At 37.6% G+C, this 17,264-nt stretch overlaps 1 protein-coding gene across 1 annotated transcript; it reads right to left on the reverse strand.

The window, feature by feature from the left end:
• Positions 1–10,542: 10,542 nt before the first annotated feature.
• Positions 10,543–15,622, reverse strand: LOC130966061 (sulfite exporter TauE/SafE family protein 3-like). Its single transcript, XM_057890821.1, has 12 exons — positions 15,144–15,622; positions 14,907–15,066; positions 13,261–13,461; positions 13,093–13,157; positions 12,946–12,973; positions 12,732–12,832; positions 12,556–12,642; positions 12,397–12,447; positions 11,565–11,786; positions 11,376–11,469; positions 11,132–11,272; positions 10,543–11,043 (listed from the first exon to the last, which is right to left on the reverse strand). Exons 1-12 carry the CDS (start codon positions 15,330–15,332, stop codon positions 10,952–10,954), a joined length of 1,431 nt encoding a protein of 476 aa, XP_057746804.1. The 5' UTR covers positions 15,333–15,622; the 3' UTR covers positions 10,543–10,951.
• Positions 15,623–17,264: the final 1,642 nt, after the last annotated feature.

Genomic DNA, 17,264 nt, shown 5'->3' on the forward strand with positions numbered 1-17,264 from the left:
AGATGAACTAAGTATCAATTAAATGTGCTACGTTTTTTTTTTTCAATGACGAAAATAGACGAAATAACTAACTTGAGTCATGCCTTAGAATTTTAGGCTACAAATTAAATTGATTGGAAATTGAGAGGTCAAATTAAATCGAGGTTAAAGTTCAGAATCCATCTTGAGTATTAAGTTAATATATTTTTGTAAATATAAAATATATATCTTTTTTTAGTATTGAAAAATATTAAAGATTAGATTTTATTTTGTATTTAAATTGATACTAACTGATTCAATAAATTCTTTTTCTATTAAAAATGTTAGATCTTATCAATTTTCTCTAATTGTACTATTGTCCAATAGAACCACAAACTCCTTAGAAGTAAAGAAACTCAAACTCTGTATTAAATTTATCCAAAAATTCTCCATCGAAATAAATAAAGTTTTAGGACAACTCCGCTGAAGTTTGGAGGTTCCTTGTGCTGTGTTGTGTGATGTGCCTTAGAACATTTTCCTTAAAAGGTAAATCGCTGAGGAAAATTAGCTTTGAATCTTCATATGCTGTTCCCATAAACACAAGCAACCTAAGATGACCTTATTAGTTAGTTTCTATAAGCGAAAAGCTGTGTACATTCCATAATAAATCCTTATATAATTGTCATATATCAAAAAATGGTATCGTCGTCATAAAAGGTCAGAGTTTTGAAAACAGTATGTAAAAAATAAAATAACAAAAAAAAAACAATAGGTAATCTTCTATTTTAATGAGCGGATAGATTAGTGTACTGAAAGTTATTAGTACGGATTATGAGTAGATCAGGAACTCGCCGACTTTTGGTGATAACGGAATCCAATCTTCTTAAAGCAGCGGAAGTTGATATTTACAATGACACTTCGACGCTCAAGTCAGAATGGATTTAAAAGGTACAGGAGAGAGTAAGGAATGTGTAACGTATCTAAGAGAGCCTCTGGCTCCTTTTATATAGTTTGTGTCGTTGTCTTATTTTTATCTTGTGGACTAAAATAAGAAAGTATTTGAATTTGAATGTTTAGTTAGGGATTTGTGACCACTAGGTCGGTCTGGGCCGTATTGGTGGCCCGACTTGTATAACCGAGTTGTAACTACTCCGATTTGGGATCCGAAAATCGGGTCTGGAACAATTGTCTCGGAACGAGAGAGTGTGCTTGCTCAATCTCGTTGCTTGTAAGGATTCGTCTTGTCGTGAGTCTAGCATGGAGTCCTATCCGAGTTGTCTTGGCCAAGATCGGAGAACCGGGCCGAGTTTTCAACCGTTTTAGGGACCGCTCTTTAGGTCCTGAAGTTCCTCATGTTTATCGGAAACGGGATGATGAGGTCTCGTGTTTTACAGCTAAGATCGAGGGTTCGCGCATGTCTGGTTTGCTTAGTCATCGCATTTCTTCTAAGGGTTTTCGTCTGTTGCGATTCCCAATGTGTCATAATGACGCTTAGTGGGAGGAGAGAAGTTTTCCTTTCTTTTTTTCCTTTTTGCCCTCCACACTTTCGTATATTTTTTTTTTTGAAACGCTGGAGTGTTTTATTTATTTGCAACTGCTTTTTCTCCTTCTTCATTCTTTTACTTTCTAAAAACACTCTCTGCAAATTTCTTTGGTACCGTGCTCCACTTGAACGTTCGCTGGGCTTTTCGTGTTGTGCCTCTTTGCTCATTGTTGCTTCGTTTCTTTCACTCGCTTTCTGAGAACCAGGTTGGTGTGTTCTGTCACTTTGATTGCTATATTTTGCTTCTGCATTTTTGTTTTGTTTACTGTTTCTGTGTTTTTGCATGCTTCTGTGTTTATCAATGGGAAAATGTTGATTGGTGTATTGTGTTTAGTGAAGTTTTAAGGATTTTGGTAGGGTGCTTTGATTGTAGTTTTAGTACGGTTTAGGAATTTTCTGTATTTTTGCATTTCTGGGTAGTGGGTTGACAGTGAAAAATCCTATTTGGATATAGGTATGGTGAGACAGAAGGGAATTCAGGGAAACTCGGGTCCTATCTTCTCGACAAGGGTGTGCCAAATCGTTACCATTGGGTAACGTCGACGTTTCGGGCACGCCCTCTCGATTGGATGAAGGGGACCTCCAGAGGCTCCGTGATGAAGGGGTCGTGTTATGTGGTGAGGCAGCAGGACAGTACGAGTTAGTGCTTGCCGACGAAAATGAGAGGGTTTGCTATCTCAGCTTGCATTCCCCTCGTGTCCCGGACTGGATTTGGGTGCACAAACCTCTGTTTACTAAGTTAGGGAGTCGGCTACACTTTTCTAAATTCCAGATGGCTTTCTTGAACCGGGTTTTGGCAGCACCGTCTCAACTACTTCCGATCAGCTGGGCAGGTATTTAGACCTTTGAGCTGGTTTGTGACTTTTTAGTGTTTCCGGCTCAGGTCAAAGTCTTCTTATTTTTCTTCATGTTGACCATTCCGCATAAGGAGGAAAAACATAGGAAATGACACATCTCTTTCCAAGCCCAAATGAACTACCGACTCTTCGACTTGTTTAAAGATTCATTTATAGTTTCAAGACGGAGTATTTCAAGGTTTGTCCCGTCAAGGGTTATCATCCCTTTTGGCTTTTGCCTGAAGGGGAGCGCCAGATTTGCCCATATTGGAACTTTGAGGCCAGGGATTCTTATATGATGAAAGTGACCTATGAGGGGCTACCTTCCAAAAATAGGAAAATTGGCGACGTCTTGTTGGCACTTTTCGGGGACCGACCTTTGAATCCTCACGACGTGATGGGGGATCCCGAGGTGGGTAGGTCTTATGTTGGTAGGTCTTTTTTGTTTGTTTTTGAGTTTTATGTATCTGTCTTTCGATCTTATAACTTGTTAATTCTCCTGTCTTCTTCGCTTTTGTAGTTGGCATGGCTGATGGATTGACAACTCTGCAGCGTTTGAAGGATGCTTTCGTGGAAAGTCCGGAAGCTGGGGTTGAGAGGCCCTCTCAGTCAACACCTCTAGCAACCTCAATCCCTAGTTCGCAAATGGTTTCGCAGGAGAACATCCAACAGGGGGTCATCGAGGATGATGACCTCAGGGAGATCCCGATTCCCGAGACTGCAAGCGGGTTGAAGGCGCTGGTTGGGAAGGGGTTAGCACAGGGGTGGCCGCTCCTTGTGTCACAGACCACTCCTTTGATGCTTCCGGCTTTATCGACCATCACCTGCTGCCCGGACTGATGAGTTTTTCAGGGACTACGATCTTTTCGGCCAAGCTAAGTCAGTGTACCGTGCCTTCTTTCACTCTGCTGCCATCATTCGGAAAGCTGATCCCACACTTTCGCAAACTTTCCGTCTGGATAGGAAGCTGAAGCTAGCTTTAGTAGATTTGGACATTTTGAAGGGACAGTTGGAGGCGGCTGAGGTTGCAAGGGTAAAGGCGGCCAAGGATGCCAAAGATGCTGGTGTCGAGATCCTAAGGTTGTCAGAGCGGGAGACTGAGTTGTCAATCCAGGTGGTAAGGCCCAAAAACCGGCTGCTAATGCTGAGAGTGTTGCTGCTGCTGCCCGTGCCGAGGCAGAGGATTCAAAAGCCGAGGTGGAAAATTTAAAAAAGTGAAATGCCACCCTGCTGGATGATGATTGGGCAGTCGTTGCAACTACTGAGAGGGTTTTGAAGTCCCAAGTCTAAGTTCTGGCTTCGGATATGGACGTGTCCATGATGGGAGCATTCTGGACCGTGAAGGATGGTCAGATAATAGATTTGTAGTAGTTTGTTGCTATTTTTTTTTCCTTTCATAAGTTTGTAAGCCATCTGTTCGGCATTTCATACTATTACTTTTGTGGAACAATTTATGTTGTGAAGTTTGTAAGCCCTTTTCTCTGCTCGTTGAACTACTTTTTTGTGACCTGGTTTGGTGCACAGTTTTATATGAATAGCAGGCCCCTTGGTGGGCCATTTAAAGTACTTGTGTTTATTTATGGATATCCATTTGTTAGCCTCGGGAGAGATCGGCCCCAGGGTAGCTATCTAGTTTATTCTATTCGTATCGTTTGCTTGGTTAGAACGCGGATGAAATATTTTTTAGTTCGTACCATTTTGTTTGGGGGGGTTGTTTAAAATAGAAAAAATGACTTTTATTAAATGGTAGACCTCGTTAAAACCTCCCGTTGTTACCTGGGTAGGAAAGAGTATCTGAAAAAATGGAAATACAAAATAAAAGAAAAAGAAACATTTAAGAACTAAGAGTGACTTTGCAAAATAACTAAACAAAACATTTTGACAAAGTTACCAAATCGGTAGAGCTTTCTTATGAGTAGAAACGCAGTAGGTTTCGGCCCCAGGGTAGCTATCTCGTGCCCGATAAGTCGTTCCAGCTTATAGGCTCCTTTCCCGATTACCAACTTGATTAGATAAGGCTCTTCCCAGTTAGGTGTAAGTTTACCTTTTTTCTGGGGTAAAAGGGCCGATGTCGTTGCGTTGTAAGACTAAGTCTCCCTCCCTGAAGTCTCGTTTCACTATGCCCTAATTGTACCTTAGGCTCACCCATTGTTTCAAGGCTAGTTCTAACAGGTGGGCTATGCTTCTGACCTAGTCTACAAGGTCCCATTATGCATTTTCATTGTGTCCCCCAATGGTCCTCTGAGGGCTTAGTTCCCAGTTTTCTATGGGAATAATGGCTTCCAGGCCGTATGTTAGCCAGAACGGGGATTCCACGATGAAGGTTTGGGGTGATGTTCGATACGACCAGAGTACTAACCCGAGTTCGTTGGCCCATAGGCCTTTGGCTTTGTCTAGCCATTTCTTGAGCCCTTTTATGATGACTTTGTTGGCCGCTTCTACCTGACCGTTGGTTTGCAGACGTTCCACCGAGCTGAATCTCTGGGAGATGCCGAGTCCCTCTAAAAATTTTCGGAATCGCTTGTCTGCGAACTGGGTCCTGTTATTGGAGATTACGATCTCTGGTATTCCGAATTAGGCTATGACTTGCCTCCAAAAGAACTTTTGGCATTGAGTGGCCGTGATCGTGGCCAACACTTCAGCTTCAATCCATTTGGTGTAGTAGTCAATGGCGACTATAAGAAATCGGAGTTGCCTGGGAGCCATGGGAAACAGATAGACGACGTCGATTTCCCAAGTTCTGAAGGTGTGATCCTCCGTTATTACGCTGAGTTAACGGGGACTGCTTGGTGTAGGTCGGCGAACTTGGCATTTCTTGCAGCTTTTGACCAATTAGAGAGAGTCTCTGATGATGGTGGGCTAGAAGTACCCGGCTCGAAGACTTTCTGAGTTAGGATTTTTTTTCCCGATGTAATGGTCACAGCATCCTTTGTGGATTTTATGAAGTACGAAGCCGGTGTCGTCGAGCTCTACGCCTTTGAGGAGGGGCTGGGACAACCCTCTTTGTATAGTTGTCCCGCTATTGTGGTATACTTTGCAGCTTCCCATTTTACATGTTTTGCTTCCTTTAGGTCTTTGGTAGGTTCCCGTCGTTGAGGTACCGAAGGATTGGGAAGGTTCAGGAGTGCTGATTCATCATAGAAAGGTTTGCCAAGGTTGTGGTAACGACAAATGGGGTCATAATGACTTCCTGGATCAGTGATCGGTTCCCGAGGACCGACTTGGTACTTGTTAGTTTAGAGAGCAAATCAACTCTGGCGTTTTGTTCTCAGGAAATGTGCCGAACGGTCACTTCGTTGTATTTGGGGTTAGCTCTTTGACCTTGGAGCTGGTGTTTGATGAGCCGTCAACGTTCAATTTTCATAGCTCGTTGACTCATTTCCTGTGGTCATTTTAGCGATGAAGTCCGCGCTGGATTGGGCTTTGATTGTGTTTCTGGATTTGAATCTGATCTCGTATTGTGATAGCTTGGCCGACCAAGTGAGCGTTTGTCCTGCCAGGTCTGGCTTCTGCTGTACTTTCCTGACAGTCTGGTCTGTCCGAACTGCAATGGGGTGGCTCTGGAAGTACTGCCGAAGACGTCAAAACACCGTTAGTAGTGCGTAGGCGAGCTTTTCGAGTCTGGAGTAGCACGTCTCCGCATCTTGGAAAACCTTACTTATGAAGTAGATTGGACTCTGCGTCTTTTGCTTGTCTTCCTGGATTAACGCTGCCGTTAGTGCTTCTTCTGTTATGGACAAGTAGAGGTACAATGTTTTTCCTATTCATGAGTCTGAAGAATGGGGATGACCTTTTGGGCCGAGGCTCTGAGAAAACGTGAAGGGTGGCAACTCAGCCGATTAGCCTTTAGATATCCTTGAGGTTTGCGGGGCTACTAATCTCAAGGATGGCCTTGTACTTTTTTGGGTTTGCTTCTATTCCGTATTGCGTGATCGTGAATCCCAATAACTTCTCAGCCTACATTTTGAAGGCGCACTTTATCGGGTTGAGGCGCATTCGGAGCTTCCTTAGGGTGTCTAGTATGAGTTTGAGGTTGCTAATGAACTCCTCGCTTGTTTGTGCCTAGGAAAGCATGTCATCAATATAGACCTCCAGTTTGGTCCCTGAGAGGTCTTTAAAGATCTTGGTGACAAGCCTTTGGTAGGTGATCCCAACGTTCTTTAACCCGAAGGGCATGGCTGTGTACAGGTACGTTTCTTCGAGGGTTAAGAACTCGATTTTTTCTTCGTCTAGTCGGTGCTTGGGTATCTGGTTGTACCCGGAGTACGCATCCATGAAGCTGAGGTACTGGTGTCCCAAGGCGGCGTCTACTAGCCCGTCAATATTTGGCAGAGGGAAGGTGTCTTTTGGACAAGATTTGTTCAAGTCCATATAGTCAACGCACATTCGCCATTTGCCATTTGCCTTTTTGACCAACATAACGTTGGCCAGCCAGGTCGTGTAGGGGAATTTTCGGATGAAGCAGGCTTTTTACCTACTTGCTAACCTCAGATGCTCGGTCCATGGATATTTTCCTTCTTTTTTACGCTATTGGCTTGGCTTTGGGATCCATGCCTAGTCAATGAGAATAAGTCCCTATTTTGTTTAGGAGCTCTACGAGATCGCTTTTTAGGTTGAAGGACATCTCTTGTTGATGAATGTGAATTCGTCTTTGGTTTGCCCTATCTATAGCTTTTCCATGCCTCCCTCTGCTTTCGGTTTGGGTTGGTCATCCTGGCGTGCATCCAAGTTGGAGAGAAAGATCCCTATTACGGCTCGGGATTATTTCCGCAGGGCTAGGCTGGTGTTGTCGTATTTTGCTACGGTTTCTCGGTCGCCGTGAATTGTTCCGATGGTTCCATTCTTGGCTTGAAACTTTATGATGAGGAACTTGGTAAATATGGTGGTGGAGAGGTCATTGATGGTTTTTCGCCCTAGGATAATGTTTTATGCCGTGGAATCCTTTAAGACCACGAACTTTGAGAGTATGGTCTTTTTTGGTTACCAGATCCAATGGTGACTGGTAGTACTATGGAAACGCCTGGATTGAGAAAATTATCTTTGAGACCGGTTACTCCATTTTGGTGGCTTTGCAAGTTTTCGTTTCGAAGTCCTATCTTGTCAAAAACTCCTCGAAAAAGGATGTTGGAGTCGACTCTGATGTCCACGAGTATCCGCTTAATTATACCGATTCCAACCTTGGCTGATATGATGAAAGGGGTGTCTTCCTTCGACGTGATGTTCTGGCAGTCATTGGGGGAGAACATTGTCGTCGGGAGGGGAGGGGTTCTTTGTTCGTCTTTTACTGCCAGTACTCGGAGATCCTTTTTTAGCGCTGACTTGGATTTTTCGATTGCATTTTTTCTGGTGATGATATTCATTATGATCGTCGAGTCGGTTTCCGGGCTCTCCTGTTGGGCCTGCCTTATCATCTTGGGATTACAATCTTTCCATTCCTGTGATCTCTCCCTTTTGGTTTTTCTGGTTGGCAAACTCTTGGAATTTGTTGTCTCGGATGACTTGTTCGAGAGCGTCTTTTAAGTCAAAGCAGTCTTCTTGATTTGTGTCTGTATCCTCTGTGATAGCCACAGTACAAGATTTTATTACTGCATGTCCACTCTTTCAGTTGTCGGGCCTTCGGGAGGATGCCTCGTTCCACTATCTAGTGGTAGATCTTCGTGATCGGGGCTGGTAGGGGGTGTAGTTCTTAAACTTCCCCACCATGGGTGGTTGGTTGGGACTAGTGGATTTGTAGTGATACTTTGGGTTGTCTTTGGACGGTGGATTACTTCGAGGTGCCGTATTATTGTGCTACCGTTTATTGGCTACTACGACTTAGCTTACCTCTTCGTCATTTATGTATTTCCTTGCAACGTTCCGGATTTCATGTATAATCCAGACTGGTTTGGTGATGAGATACTTTCGAAAATCTTCATTCATGAGTCTGTTGGTTAGGTAGAGGCTGACTACGGAGTTCGTAAGCTTAGCTTGTCCACCGTTAAGCACTCATCGTTGAACTTGTCGAGGTATTTCCTTGTGGGTTTGTCTTGCTTTTACATGACTCCGACCAGGTTGATCCGGTGCTTCGCTTTTGTAATCCTGGTAGTAAATTGTACCATAAATTTTTTGGAGACGTCGTTGAAATTTCCTATTGAGTAATTGGGGAGAGCATTGAACCATTTGATTGCGGGGACGACTAGGGTTACCGAGAAGGCCCTACATCGAGCTACATCGGCAGCCCCTTCTAAATTTATCCTGGCCTCAAAAGTCGTGAAATTTTCTTGTGGGTCCTTCGTCCCGTTGTATTTCATGTCGGTTGCCTTGTAGAAACCCTTCGGTAGCTTGGCATTTAGAATTCTCTCAGTGAATAGGGTGGCTCCCATTATCATGTGCTCGCTCCTTATTCGTTTGGAGTCCCGCTGGTGCCTTATACCATCGTCGTGTGTCGATGCTCTGGCTCTCGGGAAACATTGCGGTCCCACCATTTCCCATGTCGTCGTTCGGGAAACCTTTTGTTATGGGTTTCTCGCCATGAACGGCTTCTGGAGGTCGCTTGGCTTGTATGTTCTGGCTGGTATCGTTCCTTGGAAGTGACCCGGCTTTCAAAGGTTTGTACCCTTTAATAGAGCTCTTGGATAATTTGGACTGCTTTCTCTCCTAGGCCGTCGATTGCTCTGGTTTTATTGAGTTGGTGATTACCTTTTTTTGGTTGTTGCTTGTTAGGAGTCGGCTGGCAGTGTACGACACTGGATATCCTCCCATGGGTCGGCGGGGGGATGTCATTCCATGACTCGTTCGTCGAGTTGCGTGGGTCTGACTCATGGTGATGGTTTGAGGATCGCTCATCGAATTCTTCCGTCATGTCGCTGAGGCTTGGCAAGTCTCCACAGATGGCGCGATTGTACTGGAAGTTGTTGGTACGGGTTGTGAGATAGATCAGGGACTCGCCGGCCTTGGGTGGTGACGGGATCAGATCTTCTTGGAGCGGCGAGGGTGGTACCTGTAAAGACACTTCCAATACTCAAGTCAGAATGGATCTGAGAGGTATAGGAAGGGGTTAGGAATGTGTACCATACCTGAGGGAGCCTTCCTTTATATAGTTTGTGTCTTTATCTTATCTTTATCTTGTGGACTAAAAAAAGTATTTGAATTGGAATGTTCAGTTAAGAATTATTTGAAGTTACTAAGCCGATCTGAGCTATATTAGTGGCCCGGCCCGTCTAACTGAGTTGTAATTGCTCCGATTCAAGATTCGAAAGTCAGATCCAGAATAATTAGTAAGTAAAAATATAAAATATTGTAAGTTTAATTATTCTGTTAATTTATATAAATTTATAAAATTATAAAATTTATAATTAAATTTTTATATTTTTTCTCTTTTAATTAAAGACTTACATTATTTTTAATTTTATAATTAAATTTTATGTAAAATATATTAGAATTAACCGAATATGTTTTTACAAATTTGGAGCCAGCCTAACATCGTTTAATATTGACTCATTTAATTTGAAAGCAATATAATTATAACAGGAGCTCGGCATTTCCGTTTAATATTGATTCCGTTGAAGACTTGGAAGGCGGAAAGGACTTTCTGGCTATGAGGAACGATTGGAAGCGTTGCGTAGATTCCGAAGCAAGAGCTCACCATTTCTGTGGTGGTGCTCGTGGTGGTTGCCAGTGCTGTAACAAGATCTTCTTCAGGTTGCTGAGGTGGCTTCTCTTGTGGTGGCTATGGCGGTGGCGGTAATGGTAAAGTATTGGCCAATAAAACTGAATTGTTATTGTTAGAATCTAAGGGCGTTGGCGGTACTACAGGCCAGTAATGATTCAAAGACCCGTTCTTGAAAATGCATAGTGCTGTAAGCATGCATGTTTGAAGTATTTGTTTGCTTTATAACCGGAGTTTTGTTTTGTGGAGGTGGTGGTGCTGCGGCCACAGTGGCGGAGGAGTCAGGAGTGAGGAGGCGGAGCCCGGAACTCAATCTGGAAGATTATTACTATGGGGAAATTGAAATTTCGATGATCAAATTAAGTAATTTCGTGAATCTAGCTCAGAGTCTATTATGAGAATTTACTCAAAGAAAGATCATCTGCGTAGACCCAATTCACTGGTTAATGTATCGTCTAGCCACTTTCATGAGCGTAATTGGATAACAAAACCAAAAAGAAAAAACAATGTAAACAATCCTTTAGAGCAAGGAAAATAAAATAAGGACCACAACATGATTGACCTGTTGAAGATTTTTTTTTTGTATTATTTAAATAAAATCTCGAATGTCATGATGATTTAAGCATCATTTTACATCAAGGCCAAAAAAAGCAACATTTTACATGTACCAGATTGAACTAGTACATCAAACACTAAGGTAATCTAGTGGTTTAAATCTAATTCTATTTTTTTTATAATTCAAATTTATACCATTAGATTACCTTAGTATACCTAAGTATACAATACATACATTAATATTATAGCATTGTCCCTTTATATGTGTTACAATATGATCAAACTGAGAAGAGAAAGGAGTAGAGCAAACACAAAAAGGAAGTTTGATTATTGATTCAATCCCTAACAACACTAACTAGCAAAGAGCACCGCAGTCCAAGATCAGAGACATGGAAGTTTAATTTTTCTTTTCTAATTTCTAACCCTTAGAGTGCAAAGGTTTCCGAATCCCATGTACTTCTTTTGTTCAATATTGTGAATCAGGTTTGCTATGCCTACTCCACCTGCACATGTAGTTTATTTATTTAGAATAATAATTTGTATATTTTGATATAAACTAAAGCATATTAATTACAATAATAGTAGACTTACCTAATGATATTGCACTGACAAAAACTGTAAGTGATAGGATGAAAATAATAAGAGATGCTCTCCCTAGAAATGCAATGAGCTTTCTCACCAAATGTTGTCCAATAAGTGCAGCAACAGTTGCTACAGCTACAAAATACAGGGCTGCCATGCAAACATAAATAACAAGCTCAACCATATATATGATTATCTCTTCTTTAGGGGGGTGTAAGCGAGTTATTTTCCAATTATATTCCGCGACACTTACCATAAGGAACAGGAAAACGTTTAAGAAGGTAATATTCGACCACAGACATAGATGCTGAGAATGTCATTGCAAAAGTGGATGTAGCACTTGCCACCTTCATCATCATCATCATGGGAAGTTAATATTATATTCCACATACATAATCATCAGAGTGAGTTCCAAAACAGATAAAACATAGTGTTTAGTTACCTGAGGTGGAATTCCAAGGCCAAGGAAGAGTGGACCCAAGATGAAACCACCACCAAGGCCAAGCAAGCCACCAATTATGCCAGCAAGAATGCCACAAGCCATGTATAGAATTATCTGATGCACTCTCCAATGTGTCTCTTTGTCTCCCTTTGAGGCTATTCCTTTCTTCCCTTTGTATAGAAGTACTGCCTCATATGAACTCACTCCTACTGTTATCGGCACCTTAAGGGACATGGACCAAGTCAAATTAATCACCATCACATTCATCAACATTAACCATTTGTTCATGGTTAGAAAAAGAAGAGTAAAGTGATAATTAGGTTCCTGAAAATTTTGCCTTTGGATTAATTAGTCTTACTAAAGGGGAAAAAAATGCCAATTTGATCTTTTAAGATAGCAAATAATGGACATTATGTCTTTCTATCAATTCATCACATAAAACTTAATGATGGTGCTTGTATATAGCATTAACTATTGTGACGTGTCTATTTTATGAAAAATCATCGTGTAGATAATAATGTTTGAAATAAAACTCCACTTATTTTTTATATAGGATTCATGGTAAATAAAGAACAGTTGATAAAAGTTATATAAAAACTTAAAAAATAATGAAGTTTTATTATCTAAATCTACATGGTTGTCATACTCATGTAGCAGCATCAGAACACACACATTTTGTTTTGCACTATCTATGGATGGAAGGAAGAACATACATGTTCGTGAAGAACTTAATTAGTAAATTTTTTTCTTTAAGGGTTAATTAGTTCGAGGTCGAAATCCTTGAGGATTCAATTATTGTCACTCTACTCTTCTAGAAAGAAAATTCTATTACCTGCAGTATATTCAATGCCCAATATAACACTGAGCAATTTGTTGTATAGTTCTGTTTCACAATAAAGGCACATCATCATATTAACATTAATATATAATCAACAGGGATCAATCTTCTATCTACACAAGTTAATTAATTAAGAATTCAATAATATCTCACTTTTCCTATCTCTAATGCAAGAATCATGATCCACACAGAGACAAGAAGTCCAAGCTCCCTCCAATAAATGTTCTCTATAACCGAAACCTGCAAAAGAAGAATACAAATTGTACTAAACATGCATGCATGGAATGAAGCAAGCAACAACCTCGCTCATAGCTTGATTTTCTTACTACCTTTTTCTTAGATTGTTTATTAATGTTGTTAGTGAGATTTTCATTGACCAAGCCTACTCCTGTTTGAGGATCATTTGCAGCATTTTCAGCCCTCCCAATATCTGATTAGACACAGAATTAATTAGCTTAATTAATCTCGTTGTTCCATATATATTGATAAATCGTTTTTATATATTAACGACAGAATAAATACCAGACCAACTTAATTACTTACCATTCAGTTGTGATTTCTGCTTAGCCTCCTGGAATCATAACAAGAATAATAATGCATTAAACTAAACCAGAGCATCAAGTGCAAATTAGTAAAATGATTCAATAATATAAAAGGATGATCTAAGTTTCTTAAGAAAAAAAATTAAACCTGCTTAAGACGGGTTTCTTTTTTCCATGTATCAACACCCTTTAGAAATGCATTAGTTGAAATGCCTGTTTCATCAATGAAATAATAATTCAAGACTACTAGAATTAATATCATGGAAGATATATAGATGTTCATAATTAATAATGAAATTGTTAATTAATTAATTACCTATGAAAACTATAATCAACAAAGTAGTTAGCATCCAATCAGGGAAAGTGACATTGAAAGCAACTCCAATACTGATTCCAAGCATCAACATTGGTTGGAAAAGAAGTGCTAAATCATAATCAATCACAGGCAAATCAAGTGTTGGATGTCTTTGCCTTAGATTGTAGAAAACTGTTGCTCCTGCTCCACCAGTAATCATGCCTTCATCACCATGAATATACATATATTAATTAAGTTAATCAAAGGGATTAATCAGCATATCATGATAAAAAAAAAAGTAGACCATGCATGCATGTATGTGCTCGTCTATTAATTACTAATTAATCAATAATGTTAATTTATGTCGTTGAAATTATATATACATGGTGAACATATATACAACAAATTAACATACGTATGACAGTAGGACACTACTAATAATGCAAACGTACGTGTAGTTATTTTTCAATTTTTTGGGATAAAGAGAATGCTTAATTATCCTGTAAAATTAAAAGTTTAATTTGTATAGTAGTGGTACTTGATTTGTTAAGAAGGGAAAAAAGTTTAATTACGTAAACACTTGTACTTCAAATTTTTTTTTCCATATAATTAATGTTAATGGTTCATTTTAGTGGTGTAGAATTAAGATTTAAATTAAATTAAGTTCTTGAAAATAATAAGAAAAACGATAACAGCAAATTATTATTTATTTCAACTATTATATATTCTCCTAAATTTTTATAATGAAATACATAAAAAAATTAGTCACTATGTGTAATTATATGTATTGTTTTATATATTTTTAATTTATATTTTATATTTTATATTTTAATGTATATATTTTATATGAATAATTAATTTTATTATTAATTAATTTTTTTATATATACGTAAGATAATTATTTTTATAAATTAGCATTGTTGGTTAAAAAAAATAAAAATATAATTTTTGAGAGTGTCTCACAGCCCTCACTAGTCCATCACTTTTATGGGATAACTTTATTGGAGATCGAAAAATAATTTTTTTTTGTGGAAACTAAGGTGTAGTTAATTTTACGTGAAGTTATACTTAAAAGTCAATTTCACCTGAGTTTTCACAAATTTTTTTATTATTAGAATACATAATAGTATTACTACACTAGCCCTAAGTAAGAGATAAGAGGATTAATAAAAAGCGAAAAAAAATAAAAGCATTATTACGACCAATTTGAATAAATAATTTAATTAATTTTTTAAAAAAATTAAAATATAAAAGAAAAGACAATTTTTTTATTTTTTCATAAATACTTTAAATAATTTTAAAAGAATCAGAAATTAATTGTAACAATTATACTAAACATTAATTCTGTAAGTTTTCAAAGTAAAAAACAAAATTCACTTTCGAACCTATCTAACTGCCGCTTAGTTAGGAGACTAGAATTGTTTACCAGCATGTAGCATATGTAGTTATGTACTTATCAGTCTTAATGAGGCAAAGAAGAAGATTAAGATAATGTTAATACAAAAAATTGTCCTTTTTATTTAAAAATTCTCACTAAGCAACCTAGGTAGGTAGGTAGAAGTACTATAACAATAGTACTGAATTGTTGAAGAAGAAGAAATGAATGATGAACGGTATAATAGATGTTAATTAAATATGATATTTGAGATAGATAGATGGTTGCTTACATTTGGATATAGCTGTGGCCGATTTAGCATCAAATCCAATAATAAGGGTTAGCATGGGAACAAAGATGCCACCCCCACCGACACCTCCCACTGTACCAAATGCTGATCCAAGGAACCCTATTATGCTCCCTACTACTATTCTCCACCCAATTTCCATCCCCTGATACATACATATCAACACAACAAATTGTTATTATGCATTAATTCTACACAATTTCATAATAGTAGTTACCGTACCGGCCATTTGTGTTTGTAAAATGATGATTGTGGATCATGATGAAACCCTTTTATTTCATTGGATGATGGTGGTGCTGTGTTATTTTGTTGAGAAGACGAAGAAGGAGAAGAAACAAGGAGAAAAAAAGCAATAATCAAAACCCTTCCACTCATCACGTCCCACCATTTTAATAATCCATGCAAGCCCATCTAAACCGCCACCACCAGTCCTAATTAATTCCAACCAAGACAAAACTATATATACCACTCTCTTCGAAGCATGTGTATATCCGTAGTAACGTTCAAACTAATTAAGTAGCTAGTACAGGAGTGTGAACAGATATAATATATATATGATATGATATGATGATGAGGTTGCTAAAAAGTAAGATTAGTGATGTAAATTAAAGAAGCATGTAGGTTTTCCAATTGCACACTAATACTCCTTTTTTGACTGCTAATTAATATGTATGCAATGTGTTTCACACGGTTGGAGGAGTATGTATGTATACAGAAAGACGACATAGATAGATGTATCACATGTCTCTACTTTCATTGGTTCAACACATCAGTGTACTCCCACCACTTCAATCTTATCTCCAATATACACACCTTATTAATATTTATGCTTTTACTTAATTATTTACATCTATCCAAGGATCCAAAAAATTTTAAGTTTCCATGGTACCCAAAACAATAACTACTTCCAAGTTAGTTAGAATCTATTTAATATTTAATTTTTTATATCTGTCATTTATTTAAATTTTCTCATGTTTTGATGAATTTTCATATATGATATTATGAATTAAAATTTTTTTTCTCTCTTTAATCTTATTTAAAGAGTAAATTATAAGATTATAATTTACTGTTAGAAACAAGAGACTAAATTAGAGAAAGAACTTGTGTATTATTTCGTGTATTCAAGTTGTTTAGAATGATACAATATAAAAATGTATTTATAAGTGCTAAGAGAATTGTAATAATAAAAACGTAATATCCTATAATAAATATTCATATACTAAATAATGCTAATTAATCTTAATTATATTCTAACATTTACAAAATCAATTGAAAAAATTGAAAAGATTCATTCTCCTCCGTTATACTTGCTGTTGAGTCCATTTCTGTTGAAATGTTCATCATTGAAGAACTCATATATTAATTCGTTTTCTCTAGTCAGTCATTATTGTTTCTCAGAAATAATTACTCAACAAGAATATGAAATTTATATTATGATTTCCGATCCTTGATGCATTTTGATTGACTTCCTTGTTGAGATGCATATGTGCCCAACTTAGCTATGATATGATCTGATCTACCGTTCATTAATGATTATTGATTCATATGTGATGATCCCAATAATTTTATTTACAACATTTCACTCTCACTATTACATTTGGTATATCAAAAGACTGTGCTTGAAGAAAATGATTGTATCTGATGTTAGAAGAATATAATCAAGTTTTATTACGTTTCAACTTTTATTATTAAAAATTTAAATTATTTTAACTGATTTAAATTATTTGTTTATTAAGAACTTATTTTGGATTCGTTGCTTCGGCTTTTTAATTAGTATATTGTAGCTTTAGATCAATCTGATTAATATTTTTTTTAAATATTAAAGAATTAACAGAATTTATTATTTTTAATTAGTAATTAACGAATAATGTTTAAAAATATAAATTAAAAATATTTTATTAAATTACTAAATTAAAAAAATTAAAAAAATTAAAATAACAATTAAAAATAATAATTTCTGTTGAATCTTGAATTTTTTTTTCAATTTTTTTAATAATGAAACGTTCTAAACATGAGATTTGATGTGCTAAAAAAATCATATGACATCGGCGTAGCATAGTTTTTTAATAACACTTCAATAAACATAAGATCTTATTTCCATTTGATTTAGAAATAAAAAAAAGCCAAAAATATTTTTTTTTCCTCCCAACATTTGGAATACATCAGACATATTGTATATGAATAAGTTTGACCACATTAATTAATGAATTTGTTTAATAATTAGTTTCATTTATCATTCTGTGGTGAGCAGTACTCGGAATTCTCTCATATAATTTTGTTTTCCTTAGTGCTTAAGATGGCCTTCAATTAATTCTGCATATGGACAAGTTTGGGCCACACCCA

Source organism: Arachis stenosperma, chromosome 3, assembly GCF_014773155.1.
Source record: "Arachis stenosperma cultivar V10309 chromosome 3, arast.V10309.gnm1.PFL2, whole genome shotgun sequence".
Taxonomy (NCBI): Eukaryota; Viridiplantae; Streptophyta; class Magnoliopsida; order Fabales; family Fabaceae; genus Arachis; species Arachis stenosperma.

What these genes read in the sequence shown, in the direction of transcription:
- LOC130966061 (XM_057890821.1), bottom strand. Translation starts at nt 15,332, where the DNA reads ATGGGCTTGCATGGATTATTAAAATGGTGGGACGTGATGAGTGGAAGG. An exon ending in GGGCATTGAATATACTGCAG is followed by an intron (nt 11,787 to 12,396) that starts GTAATAGAATTT and finishes ATGTCCCTTAAG; the next exon opens with GTGCCGATAACAGTAGGAGT. An exon ending in TGTCAGTGCAATATCATTAG is followed by an intron (nt 11,044 to 11,131) that starts GTAAGTCTACTA and finishes CTACATGTGCAG; the next exon opens with GTGGAGTAGGCATAGCAAAC.